A 27,065-nucleotide genomic window follows, 5' to 3' on the forward strand; every position below is an offset into this window, starting at 1 on the left:
TTAATACTTCCATCTACATATTATATAACGTTGGAAAGGTGACGTCTTCAGCTGTTATTAAAAAAAAATCATTTGTTTTCATATAAACTGCTTCGAGAAATATCACTTTAAAAATGAGTATCGATAAGGTGCATTTAGGGCATGTTATGCTTTACGAGTTTCGGAAGGGAATAAACGTTGCCGCAGCCGTAAAAAACATTCAGGATGTTTATCAGGATGAAGCACCAGCTAAACGAACTGTGGAAAAATGGTTTGCTAAATTTCGGCGCGGAGAATTTAACCTTGAAGACGAGCCACGCTCTGGTCGACCTTTTGACATTGATGACGATGTTTTGCGTACTTTAGTGCTCAATAATCCGCGAATTTCAACAGAAGAAGTTGCTACAGCACTAAACGTTGACCGATCAACCGGTCGGTTGATCAAACGGTTTTCGGCGTTTAAAAAAGATGGGATTCGATTTGAAGCTCGATATATGGGTGCCCCATTTGCTGACCGAGAAGAACAAAATCAAGCGAATTTCTGCAGCCGTTTCTTTACTCGGGCGGCTCAATAACGAGTCCTTTTTGGATCGACTAGTGACGGGCGATGAGAAATGGGTCCTCTATAACAATGTTCAGCGCAAACGGACATGGAAACAATCAGGTGAGCATGGTGACGCAATGCCAAAGGCCAGTTTGCACCCGATGAAGGTGATGCTCTCTGTTTGGTGGGATTGCAAGGGCATAATCTATTTCGAGCTTCTCCCCGCTGGCGAAACGATTGATTCGGACAAGTACTGTCGCCAATTAACCAATCTGAATCGAGAAATAAAAGAGAAACGTCCGATTTTGTCAAATCGCAAGGGAGTCGTCTTTCATCACGACAACGCCAGACCACACGTTTCGAAAAAGACGCTGCGCAAACTGAAGAGCCTGAAATGGGATGTCTTGACGCATCCACCGTATTCTCCTGATATCGCACCATCTGACTATCACTTGTTCCGGTCATTGCAAAATTATTTAAATGGAAAAAACTTTGACTCTTTGGAGGCCTTAAAAAACGGCGTCTCTTCGTTCTTCGAATCTAAACCGCGCAGTTTTTATGATCGAGGCATCCGTATGCTGCCAGAACGTTGGGAAAAGATTATAGAAAACGATGGAGAATATATCATTGATTGAATAAAGATTTTTGTTTGCCTAATCACTGTGTGACTTTTACTCACAAACTCCGCACAAACTTTTACACTCACCCAATACATATATATATATATATACCATTGTAACTAAAAAAATAGATATGTATAATATGTTTATAAAACGAAAATTGTATATTGCTTATTTCAATAAAATTTGCGAACCCTATTATACACACATACACACATCACAAAAAAAAATATATATATTGAGTTGAATAATAAGTAATTTCTTTGTTTTCAGGTACAATGGAGTAATTATATGTTTATGTCATTATAATTTCATGAAATAATGTATGCGATATGTTAAACTATTAGGTTCCTCACAAAGTGCTTGCGTTCATTAACATCATTGATTCATGTTGATTCTTTGTATAAAATTAAGTCTTAAAAATCACTGAAAAAACTGCAATGACTTTTTGAACAACCCAATATCATCTACCATCTCTCGCATGCATTGCTTCATGAAATTATAACAACATACAAGTATTGTTTAATTTTACCAAAAAAATACAAAATTACTTTCCAGATAGCACCAAATCTTCAGAGAATGTTCTTAGAACGTTCTTAGGATGTATGAATGTCCTTAGAACGTTCTTAAAACATCCTTTCAAGATTTGTGCTATATGAGTTATTACACGTTTAATATATATATATATATATATATATATATATATATATATATATAAGGCCTGTTCTTTTTCGCTGCACTGTTGCACTGATGCAATAAGTTAGAGTGAGAAATATATATTTGTTTCACTCTAACTTATTGCATCAGTGCAGCAGTGCAGCGAAAAAGAACAGGCCTTATATTTATATATCTGTATACTGGATTTCAATGTAGCGCGTATCCCCACTCTGTATCACGTGAACCATTTTAGTTCCACCAGTTCCGGGACGTATCATGGTGGCGCTCCAAAAACCCGTCGCTTGGTTTCTAAGAGAGGAGTTTGTACCCCCTGGTGTGGTTCGAAACACAGTTTATATATCGTGACTCTGACATGAAAGTTTGCTCGCCCTGATGACTATTTTTCTCTTAAAAGGACGTATTCTCTGCTTATCATACAAGAATAAAAGAGTAGAATAATCAGATCAAACATGAGAAATATTAATAATACCCAAAAAATCGTTTCTAAATTAAAAAATGCAATGACTTCGCAAGTGAATGAAAAAGAAGAAAACACTATGTAAAATAATTTATTTAAAATAAGTTATTTATATTTTACAGAATCATGTTCAAAATGTCAAGTAATAAAAATACATGAAATAACTATATACATATATGTGTTTTGTTGTGTTACACATATATGTATATGTGTAATATGTATTTACATATGATATGTGTCGAAATGCATGTAGAAATGTATATTACATTTCTAGGAGTTGGTGGCTTTTACTGGGAAGTGTAACTATATGTACATTAATCACAAGATTCTATAAAGTTACAGAACCTCAACATGTGTGGTAACTTGACATTACATCACTGATTTTATTTACGGTTTTTAAATTAGGATAGGATTTCAGAAATCTTTCGATTTTAGTTGGGATGAAACACATTTTGGAAAAATGGGCAATTGGTACATAAATAGGACGTTCTTTTTTGATGTGCATCCTCCTTTGGGAAAGGTATAGTTTCTATATAAATCTTATATTTAATAAAATAATTATCTTATAAAATCATATTAAAATATTCCAGATAATACGATGATATCTTAAAGCCACCTGAAATATATTTGAAAATTCCTAATGTCAAAATATTAGAAAGATATCTTTATGACATCACTTTTTATATAAATCTTATATTTAATAGAATAATTATCTTAAAAAATCATATTAAAATAGCCCAGATAACAATGGCTGCGTTCAGCAGAACAAAGTGATCAGTAAGCGCTTAGTGATTCTCGCTCCTGATTGGTAAATACTTCTGGGTCTATGAAAAATCTAAAAGAATGCTCCAATCACAGACAATAATCACTAAGCGCTCACTGATCATTTTGTTCTACTGAACGCAGCCAATGATATCTTAAAGTCACTTGAAATATATTTGAAAATTCCTAATGTCAAGATATTAGAAAGATATCTTTATGACATCTTTAGAACACTTTATTCTTTGGTTTTTAAGACTTTACTGAAACATTGTTTTGGAACAAAACTTAAAGATGTCCTCTTTCAAATTACTCTTAGACATTTATATATGCATAATATTTATGTAGATTTCTGAAATTAGTCATTAGAAGAAGAAATATATGTTTTATTTTATTTCTTTTTTAATGAGTTGTAGTTGATGAAAATTTATAATTATATCATGCAAGAACTAGTTGTTCTTGCATCTGTCTTGCTCAGATCAGTATTAATGATAATTGTCAGTATCTGATAATATACTGTTTGATATATATGTTTTAAAAAACCATATGCATAACTTATTGATCATAAGTTAAATAAAAAATTGATAAAGTCATATAAATAGATGTTCATATAAATAGATATTAATTTAATTATAAATTTATCTAAAATTTTGACAAACTTTCTGAACATGATATGTAAAATTGGAAACTTATTATGATATTGACATATTATAGCAATATATGTATCAATATTAAATTTGTAATATAGACAACACATATAGACAATTACATATATTACAGTCTTAAAAATGTCTTATAACAGATAATTTTGAGATATTTTACTATAATATTTGAAATATATCTATAAGATATTTTTTGGTAATCTCTTAATATCTCCTAGGCATGTATGTTATGTGAGATTATACGATAAAATACTTGCACTCTACATCTCTTTATTATGTCTTTTCATTTCTTTATTACATTTTATTATAATTAAATTACTTTTGTATTTGTGAATAATATAATAAAAACTAGAGAATATAAGTAATATTTAATAACTAATTTTTTGTAATTATAAAAAAGAAACATTTTTTTATAAAATAAGAGCTCGATAGATTTCTTAACTATACAGGGTGGAGCAATAACTATTAAGACCTTAAATATCTTCGAATTTATAAGGCCAAGAGGAAGATTTGTGTAACCAAAATTGCACAGTACGAAGGGGGCTACCATATAGCGATAATAATTTTTATCCAGCTGGAGGCACTTCGGAGATACCAAGGTCAACTTGCGTTTTTTAAATGAGAACCCTAATTTTTTATTGCACTGTCTTTTTCTACCAATTAATTTGAACAACTTTTGTCTAAAGCATTTTTTTATTTGCCTAATATTTTTTGAGATATTTGAGGAAAACTTGAAACTTTTTCAATATTTAACTTACTTTTTCAATATTTAACTTACGATATCTCGCTAACTATTTGTTAGAAGAAAAAGTGGTACTAGACTTTCTTGCTTTATTTAGTCTCAAGAATATATTGTTACAATAGCGCCCTGACTTTTGTTAACTTGCTGATTTTTGGAAATTTTAAAATCATCAAATTAATAAAAATCAGGGCACTATTGTAACAATATATTCTCGAGATTAAATAAAGCAAGAAAGTCTAATACCACTTTTTCTTCCGACAAATAGTAGACAAATAGTAGACAAGTAGTTAGCGAGATATCGTAAGTTAAATATTGAAAAAGTTATCAAGTTTTCCTCAAATATCTAAAAATATTAAGCAAATAAAAAATGTTTTAGACAAAAGTTGTTCAAATTAATTGGTAGAAATAGACAGTGTAATAAAAAATTAGGGTTTCCATTTAAAAAACACAAGTTGACCTTGGTATCTCCAAAGCGCTTCCACCTGGACAAAAACTATTATCACTATATTATAGCTCCCTTCGTACCGTGCAATTTTGGTTACATAAATCTTCCTCTGGGTCTTATAGATTCGAAGATATTTAAGGTCCTAATAGTTATTGCCCCAACCTGTATAAGCTAATTGTGAAACTTTCATTTTTTTATAGGACTAAATTCAAATCTTATTCTTTTGTTCATTTATTATTTTGTGAATTATTTTTCTTTTTTATGGGCTTTCTAAGCATGAACACTTTGCTAATAGGAAAATATATATCAATATGCTCTCTAGAAAACAGATGTATACAGTGGAAAATATAATAAATATATTAATATATCATTAGTATATTAAATATAAAGATTTATAAATAATATCCCATATGTTATTTTTATTTATCTGAAAAATTTGGTTTGTCACAAATAAAATTATTGTTCTAAACTTGTTTATTAAGCAGAATATTAATGATCTTTTGTTTTTTTAACACAACATAATTAATAACTCAATTTACTTAGTATGGATATAATCATAAATTTAATTTTAGATGCTTATTGCTTTATCTGGATATATGACTGGTTATGATGGCAAATTTGCTTTTGAAAAACCAGGAGATAAATTTGAAAGTGTTAATTATATTGGTATGAGAATTGTAAGTTAATTAAACTTTATCTAGATTAATAATAAAACTTATAAATAGATTACACAGAATTTATTTTTACTTGTTATATTAAAAATTTTTAATTTAACTGCAATTTTTTTTTATTTTAGTTTTGTACATCTTTAGGTGCAACTATTGTTCCTTTATCTTATCTTATCACATGGGATCTTACCAAGTCTACTTCTGCCTCTTTGCTTGCTGCCATTTTTATTTTATTTGGTAAATTATGATATCCTTAAATAAGGTCATTTAATTGATAAAAATCTTGATAAATTAATTCATTGTTCGTGTTGCAGATATAGGACTGTTGACATTAAACCAGTATATTCTTTTGGATCCGATATTGTTGTGTTTTATGATGTGTGCAACATGGGGAATGGCTCGTGTAGCGTCGCTCCGCAACCGGTCATTTACACGGCCTTGGTGGTTGTGGTTGTCATTTACTGGAGTTTCGCTCGCATGTACTATTAGTGTTAAATTTGTCGGACTTTTTGTTGTTCTACTCGTAGGTCTTTATACTGTGTATGAACTTTGGCAAGAATTGGGAGACTTATCTAATCCTATCGTAAGTAATCTAACATTGAATTCAATATTAAATTGGAAATTATGCACGCTTTTCCTTTTTATTCAGCAGATATAATAATAATAATTAATAATTAATAATTTTAATGCTGCGTGTGTACATATAGAATTATTCTAATAACCAGATAATTATTAATATATAATATCTCGATAATGATCTTGCCTTTGGCATATGTTGTCAAGGTAATAATTTTGAATAATCTTCAAAAGGTTATCATTAGCGCATATTGCTTATAAAAAACTAAAAAAATGTTTACGCAAACAGATAGTAAATATTCAATATTAAATTAAAATCCATATAAAGAAAAGAAGAAAAACCGTACGTCATAGCAGTTAGAATTGAACTCCGATCGCTAGCTCCCCAGTAAGCAAAATGCTAACAGAATGCGCGCAGATTGACGCCAATTTCGATCAGATCTCCACATCAAAACCATAGCCATCAGTGTCCTCATTGGGCTTGTGTTTTGTCGACAGGACCTGTGTGACAGGCCGTGCGAGCAGATTGTCGGCAGAAACCGCGCAGGTCCTGCTGCCAAACTATACGTAGAATCTGCGCGTAGAGTTTGTTCGGTTTCTGCCGCCAATCTGCCGTCAAATTACTGCAAGTCTTGCGCGGTTTTTGCTACAAATCTGCCGTCAAATATCTGACAACAGGATCTGGCGCATATTTGACCGCAGATTGGCGGCATAATTTAATATAACAGATTCTGCGTTAAATTTGTTGCCTATTTGCCATCAAACTATGATAGCAGGCTTTGTTCGAAATCTGCTCGCGCAGGTTTGGCTATCTGGGTCACTAGTCAGGCGACTAAGCTGTCTCACCACCGTAGCTTTTGATAAGCACCTGCTTGTACATTCTACTTCACGCATTGTGTCTAATTACATACTCTTCATTATTAAATAATTTTGAAACTATTGAGTGTCTGAGCAAAATATAGAACGGCAAAATATAGAATAAATATTTTTCGATTTTTGACCTACCTACAAAAATGCAATCAAATCGATGATTTATACTTCATGCAGCTTGTAAGAGAAGCAGTCATTATATTTTAACATTTTTTTTTGTTTTTGGTAAAAGTGGGGTTTAGGGGACCCACCTCCGATAGTTTTCATATTGATATATGTTATAGAACTCACTTTCCTAAATAACACTAAAAAGATTTTAGCCATCGCTTACTGTTTATTAGAAAGTTATTAACAAAAGAAATTGTATAAATATTGCATATATATACTCATGTGTATATTTTTACATAGTATATACAAAGAAATATAGTAAATAGTACACATATATGCGCGGGGGAGGGGCTCTGCCCCTCCCCCCGCACCTCTCCCCAAAAAACCATACCATACCAAACCATACCAAACCTAGGTTTGGTTAGGTTTGGTTAGGGTTAGGTTTTTTGGGGAGGGGGTGCGGGGGGAGGGGCGGAGTCCCTCCCCGCGCATATACGTATACTGTTTTATATACATACATCAATTTAATAGTAATTGAGAGTTAAAATTTACGTAACTCTTGGATTTACTTAAGCGACCAACTAGTTGAACGACGAAAGAGCAACTGAGAGTAATAATACAGATAATACGAAACATACCAAGTAAGAATATACACAATAGAAATAATCAAAACAAAACAAGTTTCATAGTGCGGTGATATATATTCATATATAGCGCGTGTATAGCACGTGCTCATTCCTTAAATATATACACGGTATCGGAAAATTACATTCTATTTATGAAATTTCTTTTGTTAATTATTTTTTAACAAACAATGAGCGACGGCTAAAACCTCTTGAATGTCACTCAGTAGAGTATCCTTGATAATATATATTGTTGCGCCCTTGCGCAAGAAAAATAACACGGAATTAACAAAACGAAAGAAGCTTTATTTTAATACGTCCGTTCGTTGTGACAAGACTAGGGCGACTCTCTCTCATCTCTTCTTCTTTCCTTTTTTATTTATTAAACAACCTCCTTGACAACAACAGCTGTCAAACAATCTCTACTCGATTCCTTTGCAGTCCACTTCCAGGAGCGTGGGGATAACATGTCTCCCAAAGACACGGGCGCAGCAATATCAATGACAAGCTCATTGGAGGTGGGTCCCCTAAACCCCACTTTTACCTTATTTTTTATTAAACATCAATTTACTAAGTTTTTATGAAAGTTAATAAAGTTTAATGTGGGCATTTTTTGTAGTTCGACAAATGTCTAAATGATAGTCGAGCTCTTATCAAATATTTTGTAGCATTTAAGGCTTAAGGTTATTAGACCAATTGCTTCATTATTTTAAGGTTACATTATTTTAAATCATCCAAATCTCAATCTTTTCTCCGGTAAACATAGACTTTGGTAAAGATTCAAGCGAAAAGTCCAATTAAGTTATATTTGATGATTTAGGTGCCAGGCAGTTGAGTCTCTCCCGATTTAATGCCCAGGAAAAATCTCATTAAAAAGTGTGGACTTTTTTGCTTGAGGCTGTTATTATTAAATCTATGTTTGCCAGAGGATTTACCAGAGAGAAAAGTTCGAGATTTAAGCAACTTAAAATAGTATATCATTGAAGTAGTTGATTTAAGAGGACATATACACCAAGAAGCCCAAAAAAAAGTAAATTTCGATAATTTTTTTCTGGGAAACCATTGAAGTTATAGGATTGGGGGTTTTTTTTATATGAAAATATACACCTTTAAGAATATTCATGACTTTTTATGGTCAGCAGTTATAAAAAATAATGGAGAGATACAAGCAAACGAAGAAGCAGTGTTCAAAAAATCCGTATCATCGATACTAGATGTAGCTTTCCTAAAACTCAACTAAAACAAAAAAGAGAAATAGAATATTAAAATAGATAGTATAATTTTCCGCGTATCGTAGCCGATTTTGAAAATATCGATTTTTGACTAAATGGCAGACGTTTGAATCTAATATAGTGATTTTCAAGGAAAAGTTAATTTGTTTTTCTGTTGTAAAAAAAAAGTTAAGTATCGTAAAAAAGTCCTACGATACGCGATAGAGAATTATGTATAGAGTATGTAGAAAAAAGTTGCAGGTAAATCGGTTCAGTGGTTTTCGAGTAATTTCTGGTACCAGTGTAACAAAAATCGTTTCGAGAAAAACGCGTTTGAATATTTAGTCATTGATAAAACATGAAATTTGTTAAACTTACATTGAATCATCGATACCAGGGCCATAATGCAGATTTTCTGCGATGGATGGTATAAGATCTTTAATATTTTGTTGGCGACGACGTATTCGTGCTTCTTTAGTAATTTCAAACGCGTGTGCCTTTGCTTGCGCGATGCGACGGCCGTCCTCCCGTGCAGCATATTGATGTACGTTCGGCCCGACATTTATGTTCATTGCATGCATTATTTATAATAATGAGGCTGCACTATTATTAAACATGTAAGTATCTGTATATGCAATAATTTCGACAAGAATGGCTCCGCTGTACATTGTTTTTGGAGGTACTTTCCAAATTAGATTATTCAAGCTCTCATCACTATTTTGACCTCTTTGAAGTAGGCAGGACCAAATCGGCAGAATCGAAACGCACCTATTAAACTTTTTAGTACTTATTTTGTGCTAATTTGTGCTACTAATAAAAATTTTGTACCTCGTGCCGTTTTAAAAAAAATCGTGGCGCTGCTATCTTCATATGAAGCCAGCAGGACCATAACAAAAAATAATTAAAAATTAAAAACAAGTACATAAATAGAAAGAGCATAATTTGTGCTAATTTGTGCCATCAGAAAGAAGTTCATATTTGCATTCAGTTTCAGAAAAACAACACTTATTAAATTAAAACCCAGAAATCAATTTGAAACGTCAATATCCGCTCTTATGAATAGACTCGAACCGCAACTCTTGCAACAGATACCGCTTATTTTGTGCTACTAAAATATGTAATTGGAGATTTTGTGTCCGCGGCATTTTTACAAAAAATCATCCAAGAACCAGCTTACACTCAAAAGTAAAGTGCCACTTGTGGTCAGCAGAATCCAGCCGCGACTTTTGCAAAAGATACCGCTTATTTTATGCTACTAAAATATGTAACTGTAGATTTTGTACCCGCGGCATTCCTACAAAAACCATTCAAGGACCATCTTACGCTCAAGAGTAAAGTGCCATTTGTTATCAGCAGAATCCAGCCGCGACTTTTGCAAAAGATATCGCTTATTTTGTGCTACTAAAATATGTAACTGCAGATTTTGTACCCGCGGCATTCCTACAAAAACCATTCAAGGACCATCTTGCGCTCAAGAGTAAAGTGTTATTTGTTATCAGCAGAATCCGGCCGCGACTTTTGCAAAAGATATCGCTTATTTTGTGCTACTAAAATATGTTATAAGGATTGACAAGGGAAAGACAATTATAGATATAAATCTGAATGACATTGCCCAACAATGCCCAACATAAATCCTTATAATATGCAAATATATAAACTGATCGGCATTGCTGCATACACAGGATACAAGACAAGATTAACACAAGTAGGGCATTACATATTAGCAAAACATATTAAATCAAATATAAAAATTATACCGGTATTATTAATATATGCGAAAGAAAAATAAATTTTTATTGCTAAAACTTATTGGACATAGTTAAAAGTTTTTTGCCTATTTTAAAAAAAATTAAGTCTTTATTTAAAAACCCCCACACAATTTAAATATCCTATTCACAACAAAACAACCACAATCTGTAATTACAAACTTAAATGTCACAAAATATCCGACATCTATTGCAAAAGTCGCGGCTGGATTCTGCTGATCACAAATGGCACTTTACTCTTGAGCGTGAGCTAGTTTTTGGATGCTTTTTGTAGGAATGCCGCGGGTACAAAATCTGCAATTACATATTTTAATAGCACAAAATAAGCGGTATTTTTTGCAAAAGTCGCGGCCGGATTCTGCTGATTACAAATGGCGCTTTACTCTTGAGCATAAGATGGTCCTTGAATGGTTTTTGTAGGAATGCCGCGGGTGCAAAATCTGCAATTACATATTTTGGTAGCACAAAATAAGCGGTATCTTTTGCAAAAGATGCGGCCGGATTCTGCTGATAACAAATGGCACTTTACTCTTGAGCGTAAAATGGTCCTTGAATAGTTTTTATAGGAATGCCGCGGGTACAAAATCTGCAGTTACATATTTTAGTAGCACAAAATATGCGGTATCTTTTGCAAAAGTCGCGGCTGGATTCTGCTGACCACAAGTGGCACTTTACTTTTGAGTGTAAGCTGGTTCTTGGATGATTTTTTGTAAAAATGCCGCGGACACAAAATCTCCAATTACATATTTTAGTAGCACAAAATAAGCGGTATCTGTTGCAAGAGTTGCGGTTCGAGTCTATTCATAAGAGCGGATACTGACGTTTCAAATTGATTTCTGGGTTTTAATTTAATAAGTGTTGTTTTTCTGAAACTGAATGCAAATATGAATTTCTTTCTGATGGCACAAATTAGCACAAATTATGCTCTTTCTATTTATGTACTTGTTTTTAATTTTTAATTATTTTTTGTTATGGTCCTGCTGGCTTCATATGAAGGTAGCAGCGCCACGATTTTTTTCAAAACGGCACGAGGTACAAAATTTTTATTAGTAGCACAAATTAGCACAAAATAACTACTAAAAAGTTTAATAGGTGCGTTTTGATTCTGCCGATTTGGTCCTGCCTACTTCTATGAGGTACTATTTTGCGTATAACCAATAATGCGTCACATTCCGATACAGCAGAAAACACTTTAAAAGTTCAAAATTTGATACTCCGCATTAAACGTTTCCAGAACTGGTATGTCGTCCGCTTTTTTTAATTTTTTCCTACTGGCAAGTACTACAAGACTAGTACTTGTTTTGTTTCTTTCGGCTTCATACCGATTTTCAGGTGTATCCTTTTCCGCTTTACATCTTTCCTGAATCTTCTAGAAATGTGATTTTATCTCGATCTTTTTTTTCCACTGCACTATTATTAAATATGTAAGTATCTGTATATGCAATAATTTCGACAATAATTCGCTGTACATTATAACTACATTGTTTTCTTTCACTGAGAATACTGCGAAATAAATGCTTCGATCTCGGCTCTAACTGCCAGCTGCACGGGCGGCAAGCTATATTTATATCTGAGTAGCCGTTACGTTCAAAATATGTGGCTAAAACAGGTTCTGTGCAGATATACAACAGCGAGAAACACAATAAATTCGGGAAGAATAATACACAGGATGGACAGTCAGGCCATGCTACCTGAGTGACGCCCGCTTGTGCAAGTTTCCAATGTACTCTCAGGCTTATAACTTTGTCATTTATTGCAATATCGACTTAAAACTTAGAGAAAATATTCTTTACGTATGAAGCTTTAAGAAAACGCAAGAAATGAAAAACCGATCTTTTAAATTCTGTTAGATGTATATGCCCCCTTAATAACATTTCAAATGCTATAAAACATTTGATAAGAGCTCGAGTATCATTTAGACATCTATCATGCTATAAAAGATGTCCACATTGAATTTTACCTCCATAAAACTTCCATAAAAACTTAGTTGCTCTGTTTAATAAAAAAATTTTTGTTAAAATATAATGACTCCTCTCAGTATAAATACAGGTTGAGTCTTTTTAATCTTAACAGGTAAATATTTCGAAAATATGCAATTTTACAAAATTATATTTTAAATAAAAGTTGTATGATTTAAAGGAGAATATACAATGATGCCTTTGATTTGACTTTGAAACGTATATTTAAGGTCAAATGAAGGTCAACTTAATTTTTTCAGATGGAAACCCCAATGTTTTATTATATCTTCTTTTTCTATCAGTTAATTTTAACAACTTTTATTTGAGATTTTTTATTTTCCTAATATTTTTTGAGATATTTAAGGATAATTTGGTAATTTTTTCAATATTTAACTTAAGATATCTCACTATTTGTCGAAAAAAAAAAATAGATTTTTTTACTCTACTTGGTCTCAAGAATACATTGTTACAATAGCGCCCTGACTTTTATCAATTTGATAATTTTGAAGTTTCCAAAAGCAGATAAATTAGTAAAAGTTACAGTACTATTGCAACAATATATTCTTGATACCAAGTAGAGTAAAAAAGCTTAGTACTATTTTTTTTTTCGACAAATAGTCAATGAAATATTGTAAGTTAAATATTGAAAAAGTTATCAAGTTTTCCTTAAATATCTAAAAAAATATAAAATAAAAAAATGTTTCAGACAAAAGTGGTTAAAATTAATTGGTAGAAAAAAAGATATAATAATAAATTGGGATTTCCATTTGGAAAAATTAAGTTTACTTTTATTTGACTTTTATTTAAATACACGTTTCAAGATCAAACCAAGGGCACTATTGTATATTCCCTTTTAAACTATGCAACTTTTATTTGAAAAATTGTTTTGTAAAATTACATATTTTTGAAATATTTGTCTGTTAAGATTAAAAAGACTCAGCTTGTATAATTATATTTGGATACTTCTATCCCAGACAGTAAATTTAAATACAGAAATATAATATGAAAAATATGTGAATCATGAAAATCAGATGATTAAATCTAACATTTTCTCAATATATAAGAGATTAAATAATCATCTTTTTTGTCTTCCAAAAATAGGCAAATTTCAAAAGAGATGTAATTTCGGCAGAAAGAATCACAGTGAAATAGTTTAAAAATTATTTTATTGTTTGAAGTATTTATTTTCAGACCGGTCTTTAACTCTTTGCGTCACAGCAGGATACATTTCCCGCTTATATTTTCTTCATTTTTCGATTATATTTTATAGAATTCGTCAATTTCAATAATTTTTTTGCTTATCCACTATTTGAATACTTAATTATGATAAATGTTCATTGATTTCATTGATTTCAATATTGTTTATATTTTCTTTGTTATAAATAAATTAAGACGAAAAAAATTTTTTTTTGAATAAATTCATTTCTGAAAAAAAATCCTTCATAAACATACTGTTTTTTCACTTAAATTTATGTTCTTGAGGTCGCTGATTACTAATCCGCTGTCAAATTTGGGTAAAATAAAGTATTTTTTTTGTTATAAATAAAATATTGAAGCTAAATTTTGAATGTTTGTAGAATTGCGCTGAAAAGTTTATATTCTAAATATTGTTTTTCTATAAAGAAGCAATTTTCTATATTATATTTATTATTTTGAAGTCGCTGATTATGAATCCGTTAATAAATTTTTGTTATATTAGTATTTTTCATGATATAAACAAAACATTGAAGAAAAACAAAAATTGTGGAATAGCGTTGGAATTTGATAATCTTCAACGTTTTTCTCTTTATATTCATAGTCTTGAATTCATTACATATGTGCAGATAGTTCGGAAATTTGTCGAATATTTTGCTATAAATAATTTATTTATTATTATTCCGACAAGTGATGATTTTTTTGCAATGGAAGCGACACATGTTTCTATATAAATTTGGTTGCGCTAAACATGAATTAGCTATTAGAATCGACCTAGGCATTTAATTTCCTCACAAGTAACACTACCCAACTGTCACTCACCGATTCGAATGAAATTTGGCATGCACGTAGAATATTGGAAAATATTGAACACATGTTTTTTTATATCGACTTACAACGCATTTTAAGGGTGGAAATCACCCCTTAATCCCTGGACATGAAAGTACTATTTCAATCTTTTGTACATATTACATGTGATTTCCGTCAAACTTGTCTTCCACTGAATTAGTCAGTAAGGAATTTTTAGGTCGCTGATTATGAATCTGGAGATAAAATTACAAAATTCAAGATGGCGGACCGAAATTGTAAAAAGATGGCTGATTCAAACCAATTTTGGTATTTGCAGATTTTTGGGGCCTCTAATTACGAATCTGAAATTCGCCTCTAATTACGAAATTGACTTGGCAGTCAATATATAATTCGTTTGTTGCGCTTTATTATTATTATTATTATTATTGTAATGTGTTTTACTTATGTAATGTGTTTTACTTGTAAGATTTTTAAGAAAGTTTATTGTAAACTTTCAAGGATATTAATTATATAAATTTTCTGGACGTTAAGATTAACGTTTCGAACATTAATCGATTTTTTGCTATTTAAGTCCAAAATTTAGATAAATAATATGAATGAATATGAATAAATATATAAATAGAATATAAATAAATGAATAAATATAAGGCATAAGAGAAAGTATAAATCTGAGTTGACAAAATCAAAATAGTATATAAATATTTCTACGAAAGAAATGAGAGTTGACGTTCGATTTTCTTTTTTCTTACGATAGAGACATTTATTTGAGATATTATCAACTCGTTCTCATTATTTGTATTTATTGTCCGTTGGCGATCGGCTATAATAAATTTCCTTGTAAATTTTGTTCCGCTATTATATTGTTTCGCCCTTGCGCAAGAAACATAACACGGAATTAACAAAACGAAAGAAGCTTTATTTTAATACGTCGGTTCGTCGTGACAAGACTAGGGCGACTCTCTCATCTCTTCTTCTTTCTTTTATTTTTTTAACAACCTCCTTGACAACAACAGCTGTCAAACAATCTCTACTCGATTCCTTTGCAGTCCACTCCCAGGAGCGTAGGGATAACATGTCCCTCAAAGGCACGGGCGCAGCATTGCCCCTCCTCTTCCAAAATTGTCGTCCCGACAATTTCATGGAAAAGTTGCTCTCAATGTTCTTCTACGAGTCTGTCTCCAAAAATTTCACACCATCTTTGTTGCTCCAAGGCACTTGTGGCGATTCCTTGTCACAACCTGGACTGCTGTCTCAGGTTCACTTGACTACGCCATTTCTTGTTCCAACAGCTACCAGGCCGAAAAATTGTCGACGTGACTCTTGAAGTTTCAGTTCACCGCTCTTCAGCTCCTTCTTCGGATAAAGGGAGGTATAACCCGTGGACCCAACGTTCTTTAAAAGAACACCCCTTACCCCCACCTTGGCATTCGCCCTTTGGCTCACGGGAAAACCACGGTCAAAAACCGTGAGTAAGGTGGCCTACTTAGATTTTTCGATGTCATCCAAGCTTCATCAATTTCACAACCAGCCTTATTCTTTCCTGAAATTCACACAAGAAAAAGAGAGTATCTGTTTTTTACAATTTTAACTAAAATCTACAGCAACAAAAATAACTTTTAATATCTTTTCCTAAACTGATAAGTAGCTAACCTATCTGCATGAACAATTTTTTTTATGCTTAGAAGATTGTTGAATACAGTAAAAACGTCACTTAATTTTTTAACTATTTCATAAGGACCCTCCCAATTTCTCTGAAGTTTGGGAGCCCTTCCTACAATGCGACGCGGATTAAACAACCAAACTTTTTGCCCTTTAAAATTAACATCCTTAGCTTTTTTATCATGTGAAGATTTCACTTTTATTGATTTCATTATCATTGAATTTCGAGCTAAATTATGAATTATATTCAATTTTTTTTTAATAAAGGAACAAAAGTTTCTTCTAATAATTCTTCATCATTAGGAGAAATTCCACACTGAAGATCAAGAGGCAAACGAAGATTTCGAGCAAAATAAAGCTGTGCTGGAGTAAGCTTCATAGTTTCATGTTTCGATGAACGAAAAGCTAAAAGACACATCTGAATCCATCGATCCCAATCTCTCTGATGAATTGAAATAAATTTCGAAAGATAATCTAAAATTGTTCTCTGCTGTCGCTCCACTTGACCATCTGACTGAGGATGCAAAGCAGTCGTTCTAGTTTTCTTAATTCCTAACGAATAAGCAAGCTCCCGGAAAAGCTTAGATTCGAAACATTTTCCCTGATCAGTATGGATTTCTAAAGGAACCCCATGACAACTAATCACATGATTAACAAACGCTTCAGCCATCGTTGAAGCTCTTATATTCTTGAGAGGTACTGCTTCAACCCATTTCGAAAAACAATCTATCATAACAAGGAGAAATCTATTTTTAGAAAAATTAATTGGAAGTGGACCTAAAATATCTAATTGAACTCTATCAAATGGAGCTCCAACATTATAAATCTGAAGCGGTGATTTCCCTTTGCTAGAAGATCCTCCCAATACAGATCTCACAAGATCTACACCAGTCTTCTACATCTTTTTTGCAAGTAGCCCAATAAAAATTTCGACGAATCCTAGCTAAAGTTTTATTCACACCAAAATGTCCACCAAAAGAAGAATCGTGAGCCTCCTTAAATATGCTAACAATTTCCTCACCAGGAACAACTATTTGAAAAACTTGTTTATTTCAAGAAACTGATTCCCATTTTCTAAATATAATTCCCTTATTTATTACAAACGCATCCCACATTTTCCAATAAATTCTAGCAACAGCTCCTGCAGAAATTACCTCATGCCAAGTAGGACGTTCTCCTAATTCTTTTTTTCTTAAAAACATAGAAACAATCTTATCTTTTAATTGAATTTTTCTCCAATCTTGTCCACCTCCTAAAATAATTAGACCAACTTCATTAACTTTATTAATTATTTCTTTTTGTTCTATCTTACTACAATAATTACAAGAATTTAAATTGCAAGGACGGCGAGAAAGTCTATCAGCATTTTGATGAGAACTCCCTTTTCTATACTGTATTTCAAAATCATACTGTTGGAGTCTCTCTCCAACCATCGAGCCAACTGTCCTTCTAATTCCTTAAAAGACATTAACCATCTTAACGAAATATGATCCGAACGAACAATGAATTCCTTCCATATAAATAATGATGAAACGATTTAATCGAATCTACTACTGCGAGCAATTCTTTTCGTGTCACACAATAATTCCTTTCTGATTTACTTAAAACTCTACTATAATAAGCTATCACCTTCTCAGAATTTCCTTGAATTTGAGATAAAATTGCTCCGATACCATAATTTGAAGCGTCAGTGTCTAAAATAAATTTTCCTTACTCTTTGGGAAAAGCTAATATTGGAGAAGAAATTAAATTTTCTTTTAACTTCTCAAAAGATTCCTGACATTGATTTGTCCAAGTAAATTTGGAATTATTTTCCGTCAAAATATAAAGGGGCTTGGCAATTAAAGAAAAATTTTTAACAAATCTCCGATAATACGAACTAAATCCTAAAAAACTTCTAAGTTGTTTCTTGTTTGAGGAACCGGCCGCTCCTTTACTGCAATAATTTTCTCAAGATCTATAGTAACACCTCTCTCAGGAATTATATGACCTAAATATTTCACAGATCTGCCTAAAAGACTACACTTCTTTGGATTTATACTTAATTTAGCTAACCTAAAACGTGAAAGCACAATTCTCAAATTTTTAATCATTCCCTCAAATGTTTTACTAAAAATAATCACATCGTCCAAATAAACTATACAAATTTTCGACAATAATTCCCGAAGAACTCGCTCCATTAAACGCTCAAAAGTCGCTGGCGCATTACATAACCCAAACGGCATAACAGCCAAAGTCCTCCTACAGAAAACGCCGTTTTTTTATCTTCCCGACGAATTTTCACCTGCCAATATCCACTTTTTAAATCTAAAGTCGAAAACCAAACATTCCCTGACAGCTGATCTAAAATGTCATCAATTCGAGGAATCGGATAAGAATCTTTTAATGTTACAGAATTCAATTTTCTATAGTCTACATAAAAACGTAACGTCCCTTCTTTTTTTTTAACTAAAACAATTGGAGAAGCCCACGGACTCTGCGACTCCTCAATTACTCCTTTCTCAAACATTTCCTTAATAATCCCATTTACCTCAGAACGAACATGAAAAGGGATTCGACGAGGAACCTGCTTTATTGGACGAGAATCTGTCAATTAAATCTTATGCTCCAATAAATTAGAACCTTCTGCAATAATTTCTTCCGTAAATACATCCTAAAATTCAGTTAAAAGCTTAGCAAATTCTTTCTTTTGTTCAGGATCTAAATTTTCTGAATTTCTATCAAATAACTCTTTCAAAAAGTTAGGAACTTGCACTTTTTCCCTAATGCGAGAACATAAAATTTCCTCTTGAACTATTCCTAAAATAGATTGTAAATTTTTTTCTAACCCTGTCATTGAAAGAAAATCTAACTCAAAAATGCATTCCTCAATATCAGCAATAAAAACCGGCATTGTTAATATAAATTTTCCTATTTCAATCGTAACATTAGTTTTAAAATGTACAGGAACCTTTTCTCCTGTGGGATACGAAAGAAAATTTTTTACTTCAATCCTCCTTCTTGGAGGCTTTATAAATTTCTCACAAATTATAGTGACATCAGCACCCGTATCAATCCTGAAAATACAAGTTTCTCCGTCAACTTTACCATAATAACAAAAATTTTCTCTAATTCTACTTAACTTAAACTTATTCTCTACCGGGATTTCATTTTCTTTTACCGAATACCCCCCGTCCCATTCGGCAAAACCTAGTTTAATTGCTTGTTAACAAAAACAGGACACTGTGCTCTAAAACGTTCTTTACTTCCACAATTCCAACATTCCCTATTATTAAAATTAAAATTCTTCCTTTTATTATTAAAATTCTGCCAATTTTGTAAATTACCCCGTTCATTCCGTGAAAATTCCATCTCCCTTCTTCGAGCAAAATTTTCCGTTTTCTGAACATTTAAATTAAATTCTCTTTCACAAAATTGTTTACTTGAAAAATTTCCCTCTTCCGAAATCAATTGAATAATTTTCGCACGCTCTATTGCTAATTTTAAAGAAACAATTCCCTCAAGCTATAATGTTTGTTTAACTAGGCCTCCTGATAATCCCAAAATGAATTGGGCACAAGCTATTTTGTCACGAATTTCATTTTTACACTCTGGATAAGCTAACTTGACTAATTTTTCTAATTCCCCCCCATAAGACGCAAAATCTTCATTAATTTTAATTTTCCTATTAATAAATTGAGAATAAGAATGCTGAAAAGAATTACTTTCTCCAAAACGTAATTCTAACTTCGATTTTAACTCATTATAATCTAAATTTTGTTCTATCCCATCTAAAATTGAACGCGCCTTCCCTCTCAAATTTGTCGCAAAAACTAAAGCCTTTTCCCCCTCACTCCATACATTAGCTCGCGCAACTAATTCAAACTGAGAGACATATTCATAAAAAGACTCAGTACCATCGTAAATATCGGGTTTTAAATTAAGAAATTTTTGACACTGGCCTTGACAGTTTTCCCCTTGTCCTTGCTGCTCCATCCTCCGATTTTGTCGCAACTCCTGGAGCTCCAGTCGCTCTCGTTCCCGCTCCTCGCGTAGCTGACGCAACTCTCGCATCGCTGCTATCAACGTCGGAGCCTCTGTCTCTGCTTCCTGTCCGGCCGCAACCGCCTGACGGGCTTCTGCTGTTTGACTCCGCGTTACTATCAGAGAATGTATCATTTCTCACAACACTTCTTTTCACTCGGATAATAAAAAAAATCGCGTCAATGCTCCCGCACGACATCGATCTTATCCCGGACGAGCCCCCAAAATGTTGCGCCCTTGCGCAAGAAAAATAACACGGAATTAACAAAACGAAAGAAGCTTTATTTTAATACGTCCGTTCGTCGTGACAAGACCAGGGCGACTCTCTCATCTCTTCTTCTTTCTTTTATTTTTTTAACAACCTCCTTGACAACAACAGCTGTCAAGCAATCTCTACTCGATTTCCTTTGCACTCGAGATCCTTTGCAGTCCACTCCCAGGAGCGTGGGGATAACATGTTCCCCAAAGGCACGGGCGCAGCAATATTAACAATTCATTATATGGTTATTCTTGATTCGGAAGGAATGATTTCGCAATGTCGATGAATCCAAAAAATATATTAAATTTATTTCGCCTCTATTTCGAAGATCCTCTGTACAATATACAATCAAATATAACTGAAGAGGAAAAATCATTCGCGTCTCATCTCGCAGATTTAATAAAAAATGCTATCAATAGTCAAGTGTTTATTGAGAGTTATGATTATTTAAGCTTCCATGATCCTAGTGTAATTCCTAATGCCGTTTAGTTGAAGAAGAATTAGAATATAATTCGCAAGAGAATGTATAAGACGATACGAAGTTCGACGAAATGGTAGACTTGAATTACAAGAGGAAGGTAGTTGAATATTGGCGATCGGGAAAAAAGAAAAGATTGAGCTTTGAAATAGTAGAAAACCGATTAAAAGAAGTCTTGAATCAACGACAATTATACAGATGGGAAGCACATGTTGCCGGAAGTGGATCGAGAAGTGATAAGTTATTATTTATTTCACAATATGTTATGGAACAATTTAACTCTGCTTCTGACAAAGGTTTTCCCATCCACGATTTAGATTTGAAAAGATGGGCCATCACGGCGAGAGATGTTAATTTATCTTGTCAATCATTTTCGGCTTCAACGAAATGGCTGTATAATTTCAAAATTCAACATAGGATTGTTTCAAGGAAAATATCTTATCAAGATCAGAATATCATTACATATTCCGCTTGGATACTGATGGATAATAATCTTTCGGAAGATCAATTTCCTAATCTGCAAAAAACTGCGACAGATCCATTTTGAATACCGATTCATTGTTAAATTCAGTAAATGTAATTGCCTGAGGCAATATCCTCCTTCACTGTTACAATTTCGATCTTTCATATTACGTCACATTCCGCTGTCATATTCCACCATCTTGAATTTTGTAATTTTATCCAGATCCAGATTTTATCAGAATTTTGTGATTTTCTCCAGATTTGTAATTAGAGACCCAAAAAACCTCCAGATATCAAAGTTGATTTGAATCAGTCATCTTTTTATAATTTCGGTCCGCCATATTAGGTCCGCTATCTTGAATTTTGTAATTTTATCTCCAGATTCGTAATCAGCGACCCTAAAAACCCCTTACTGACTAGTTCAATGAAAGACAAGTTTGATGGAAATCACATGTAATATGTACAAAGGGTTGAAATAGTGCTTTCATGTTCAGGGATCAAGGGGTGATTTCCACTCTTAAAATGCGTTGTCAGCCGATATAAAGAAATACGTGTTCAATATTTTTCAATGTTCTACGTGCATGCCAAATTTCATTGGAATCGGTGAGTGATAGTTAGGTAGTGTTACTGTTGTCAGTGAAATGAGTATTTATATTTTTTCTAAGTAACAATCATATTGTGTCGGACATGTTGGATCCCATTTTTCCTAAATTCAAACAACAGATTCGAACTCAGCGACCCCAAAAATGCGAAGAATAATAATTTTTGTACGGATTCGTGTACGGAACTATAATAAATATCCTTTTAAGCCACTATATTGCGTCGTAGATCGCATTTTTTCAAAATTCTGATGGCAGATTCAACCCAGCGACCCTAACAACGTATAGAATCATGATTTTTGTGAGAATTCTACCACTCACTTAATTGCGTGACTCAAAGAATTAAATAACGATTTTATTTATTTTTTATTTTTTTACGGAAGTATACAAATACAGATGATTTGTTAATTTTAATAATAGAAAACAACGAGTTACGAGTAAATTTGTCAACCTTGGTAATCTCAATATATTGAGCAATATTTTATAACCAAATTCTCTTTTTAATCAGCAACACAAATAACGGTCATGAAATCCTTTTAAATTATAAACTTCTCAACTTTGATATGCATATAATATAAATATAATATACATATAATATAGATATAATATAAAGACTAAAATACATACATCTTTTTTTATTTTCCTTGAATATACACTGTAAGAAATGGTGTGTTAAATTTAACATATTTCACGTGTCTCAAATCATCAACTCTCATTTATGTGTTAATTTAACATACAACAAACATGTTAAAAAATAACATACATAATATGTAAGAGCTTAACACAAAAATTTAACATTTGAATGCCGTCAAGAATCACAGTTTGTGTTAAATTGACATAATACAATGAATGTTACTTCAACATTTGGGAAAAGTAATGATCTATGATTTAATGAAATGAAAATGTTAGATTGACATAATCTATGTGTTAAAAATTCAATCGTCATATACTAGAAATGTTAACATTATACATTTAACACGAGATAACTATTATAATGAGGAAAGTAGTACATTTTAGGTGTTAACTTCTACATATAAAATATGTCATAGCAAGAATTCATGCATTTACATATAAATTGTGTTATTTTAATATTTGGAAATGTCATTTTAACACTTGAAAATAGATAATTTTAATTTAACACAAAAAAGTCTAGGTAAGTCAACAACGATATGTTAAATTAACACACGACTCTGTAAAAAATTTAACACAAAGCTTTCTACACACAAATAATTTTAACAAAAGTACGAAATGTTTTTAACTGTGTATATCAGATGTAGTAAAAAGAAATCCATTATTTTTGCATGAAATTGAAGGCTTTAATTACCATAGTTAGAATGATCCGATTTAGGTCAAATATGCGCCGTTTTGTTCGATAACTTGTTGCCATTTTGAAGGTAATTTCATTATGCCTTTCTCATAGAAGCCCTCGTCCCTATTGGCAAAAAATTGAGACAGTCGATTTTCACAAGCCTCTCTTGAAGCGAATTTTTCACCAGCAAAATTGTTCGCCATGGACAGGAACAGATGGTAATCACTTGGTGCCAGGTCCGGACTATAAGGTGGATGCATAAGAACCTCCCAACCAAGCTACCGGAGCTTCTGGCGAGTCACTATCGATGTGTGTGGCCTGGCGTTGTCCTGATGGAACACAATTCCTCTCCTATTGGCCAAAGCTGGCCGCTTCTGGGCGATTGCTTCCTTCAGACGGTCCAATTGTTGACAGTACAGTTCTGAGTTAAGAGTTTTGCCGTAGGGGAGCAGCTCATAGTAGTAGATAATTCCCTATCAAACCCTATCCCCCCACCAAACACACAGCAAAACCTTCCTGGCCGTCAATCCTGGCTTGGCCACCGTTTCCGCCGGCTCACCGCGATTCGACCACGACCGTTTTCGCTTGATGTTGTCGTAAGTGATCCACTTTTCATCACCAGTGACCAACCGCTTCAGAAATGGGTCGATTTTGTTGCGATTCAGCAGCGATTCGCAGATGGAAATTCGGTCCATGAGGTTTTTTTGCGTTAACTCGTGTGGCACCCATACATCGAGCTTCGTTTTGTATCCAGCCTTATTCAAATGGTTCCAAACGGTTTTTTGTGCAATCTTTAGCCCTTGGGCAATCGAAACAGTGCTTACATGACGGTCGGACTCGACAATGTCCATGATTTTATCGATATTTTCGACAATTGGTCTTCCAGTGCGTGGTGCATCTTTGACATCGAAATTACCGGAACGGAATCGACGAAACCAAAATTGCGCGTGATTGGCTGTTACAGTATCAGGACCATAAACACTATTCACATTTTCAGCCGCCTGGCTTGCGTTTTCGCCTTTATCGAAGAAAACTGTAAAATATAGCGTATTTTTTCTTTGCTAGTGTCCATCTTCGACGCGCGCTCAAACAAAACTGAGTCAACTAATCACAAAACTGTCAGAAAAGTTTTTTTAGTACAAAATCTCATCTTTCTAACGCCATCTAGTGGAACCCGATCGGACTTATACAACGCGAGATACAGATAACTAAAGCCATCTATTGGAAAAATAATGGATTTCTTTTTACTACACCTAATATACCAAATTTTCCAAAAGTAACGGACTTCTTCCCCTATCTCAGAATCTATGCATTATAGGGAAAAATGACCCGAATAAAAGTTTTAGAGTTCATAAAGTTCTGTTTTTTGTGACTTTAAATTTTACCTTGACCTCGACGTTGAAGGTCATTTGAAGGTCAACTTGCGTTTTTAAAATGGAAACCCCTATTTCTTATTACACTGTTTTTTTTCTATCAATTAATTTGAACAGCTTTTTTCTAAAACATTGTTTTACTTGCTTAATATTTTTTGAAATATGTGAGGAAAACTTGATAACTTTTACAATATTTAACTTACGATATCTCGTTAACTATTTGTCGAAAGAAAAAGTGGTATTACATTTTCTTGTTTTAATCTCAAGAATATATTGTTACAATAATGTTCTGATTTTTATTAACTCATTAACGCCCAAAAGTCCTAAAATATTAGTCTTACTTTGCAACTGTATTTTATGTAGAGAAATATATTATATAAGGTTGGAATAGCATTTCTTTATGTTTTGGGGGTCGTTCTACAAGATCCCGGCATCAGAATTCGTTTAGATTCACAATACAATCCAATATAGCGGAATTTTTGGAAAAAAGTCGAGAAAATCGACAATTTTATTTTTTATAAGCTTGATTCCGTATCAAAAACGTTACTTTGATACAGACACAAGTATCACATCTTGTCTCAAAAATGTTGAACTTTCAAGTTATACGTTGATGAAAATGTGAATTCAAGATGGCTGCCTTAAAATGGCGGTTTGATCGAAAAGAACTTAAAAAATAATGTATTTTTAGAATAACTTCGCAAAATCCTAGTATTTAGCGTCAAGTTAGTATCCAGGGTACTGATTTTAGGATATTTGCTGACAACTAATTCATATTAGAAAATTTCAAAATGGCGGATCCAAGATGGCGACTAAGAGGCACGAATAATCGTGAAAATTTCCAGATTTTCATGCATTTTCTTCTATTATTTTCATATTCATGAATTATTTTCGAGACGTACACACGCATATACAGGGTGTCCCATTTTAATGTGTCACTCCAAATAACTTTTCAATATTGAAGTTTCAAGGAAAATGATCTGAATAAAAGTTGTAGGGATCTGAGTAGGTTATAATGTTTAAATTAAAAATATAATGTTTAAATTAAAAATTTGAGTACCTTATAATGACCTTGATTTTGACCTTGACCTCTATTTTCAAGGTCATTTGAAGGTCAACTTATGTTTTTTAAATAGTACCCTTATTTTTTATTACACTGTATTTTTCTACTACTTAATGTGAACAACTTTGTCCAAAACATTTTATTTAATATTTTTTGAGATATTTGAGGGAAACTTGATAACTTTTTCAATATTTAACTTACAATATCTCGCTAACTATTTGTCGGGAGAAAAAGTGGTACTAGACTTTCTTGCTTTATTTAGTCTCAAGAATATATTGTTACAATAGCGCCTTGACTTTTGTTAACTTATTGATTTTTGGAAATTTCAAAATCATCAAATTAACAAAAATCAGGGCGTTATTGTAACAATATATTCTTGAGATTAAGTAAAGCAAGAAAGTCTAGTACCACTTTTTCTTCGGACAAATAATTAGCGAGATATTGTAAGTTAAATATTGAAAAAGTAAGTTAAATATTGAAAAAGTTATCAAGTTTTCCTCAAATATCTCAAAAATATTAGACAAATAAAAAAAATGTTGTAGACGAAAGTTGTTCAAATTAATTAGTAGAGAAAACAGTGTAATAAAAAATAAGGGTTTACATTTAAAAAACGCAAGTTGACCTTCAAATGACCTTGAAAATAGAGCTCAAACTCAAAATCAAGGTTATCATAAGATAGATAGCTTACTTAAATCCCTACAACTTTTATTGAGATCATTTTCCATGAAACTTCAATATTGAAGAGTTATTTGGGGCGGGACATTAAAATAGGACACTCTGTATACAGGGTGGGTAATTATAAACTTGCAAACTTTAGAAAAAACATGAAAAACATCGAGATAAGTACAACGGACGGGAAAAATAGAAATCGACTATGTAAAGTTTTGAGAAAACTTGCTAAATAAATTACTGAATAAACGCTCAGTGGGCGTGCGTTGTGGACATCGCAGGCATGCTACTCCGTACGACTTGGGCCGGATTGGTAGGCAACAACAGTGAACCGGCGCGCGCCGTTGTTGCCTGTTAATCCGGTCCAAGCTGTGTGGAGTAGCAGGCCCGCGATGTCCGACCATTGCGCATTTATTCGCACATTTGTTTAATAATTTTTCTCAAAGCTATATGTAGTCGATTCCAATTTTTCTCGTCCGTTGTACTTATCTCGATGTTTTTTAT

General features: G+C 32.7%; 1 protein-coding gene across 2 annotated transcripts in view; it reads left to right on the plus strand.

Moving 5' to 3' along the window:
- The first annotated feature begins 2,084 nt into the window (after positions 1–2,084).
- LOC109504549 (protein O-mannosyl-transferase 2-like) overlaps positions 2,085–27,065 on the plus strand; it is a 33,825-nt gene continuing 8,844 nt past the window's right edge. Inside the window, exons 1-7 of one of the 2 annotated variants that reach the window (XM_025299966.1) lie at positions 2,085–2,359; positions 2,553–2,636; positions 2,714–2,798; positions 5,459–5,563; positions 5,683–5,791; positions 5,869–6,137; positions 14,888–15,070. In XM_025299966.1, the coding sequence (XP_025155751.1) occupies positions 2,271–2,359; positions 2,553–2,636; positions 2,714–2,798; positions 5,459–5,563; positions 5,683–5,791; positions 5,869–6,137; positions 14,888–15,028 (882 nt within the window). In that variant the 5' untranslated portion in view covers positions 2,085–2,270 and the 3' untranslated portion in view covers positions 15,029–15,070. Of the gene's footprint in view, positions 2,360–2,552; positions 2,637–2,713; positions 2,799–5,458; positions 5,564–5,682; positions 5,792–5,868; positions 6,138–14,887; positions 15,071–27,065 lie in introns of those variants that run through there. The other variant, XM_025299967.1, reaches the window with a different exon arrangement.

This window comes from Harpegnathos saltator, unplaced genomic scaffold (genome assembly GCF_003227715.2).
Source record: "Harpegnathos saltator strain DR-91 unplaced genomic scaffold, Hsal_v8.6 scaffold302, whole genome shotgun sequence".
In the NCBI taxonomy this organism is placed as follows: domain Eukaryota; kingdom Metazoa; phylum Arthropoda; class Insecta; order Hymenoptera; family Formicidae; genus Harpegnathos; species Harpegnathos saltator.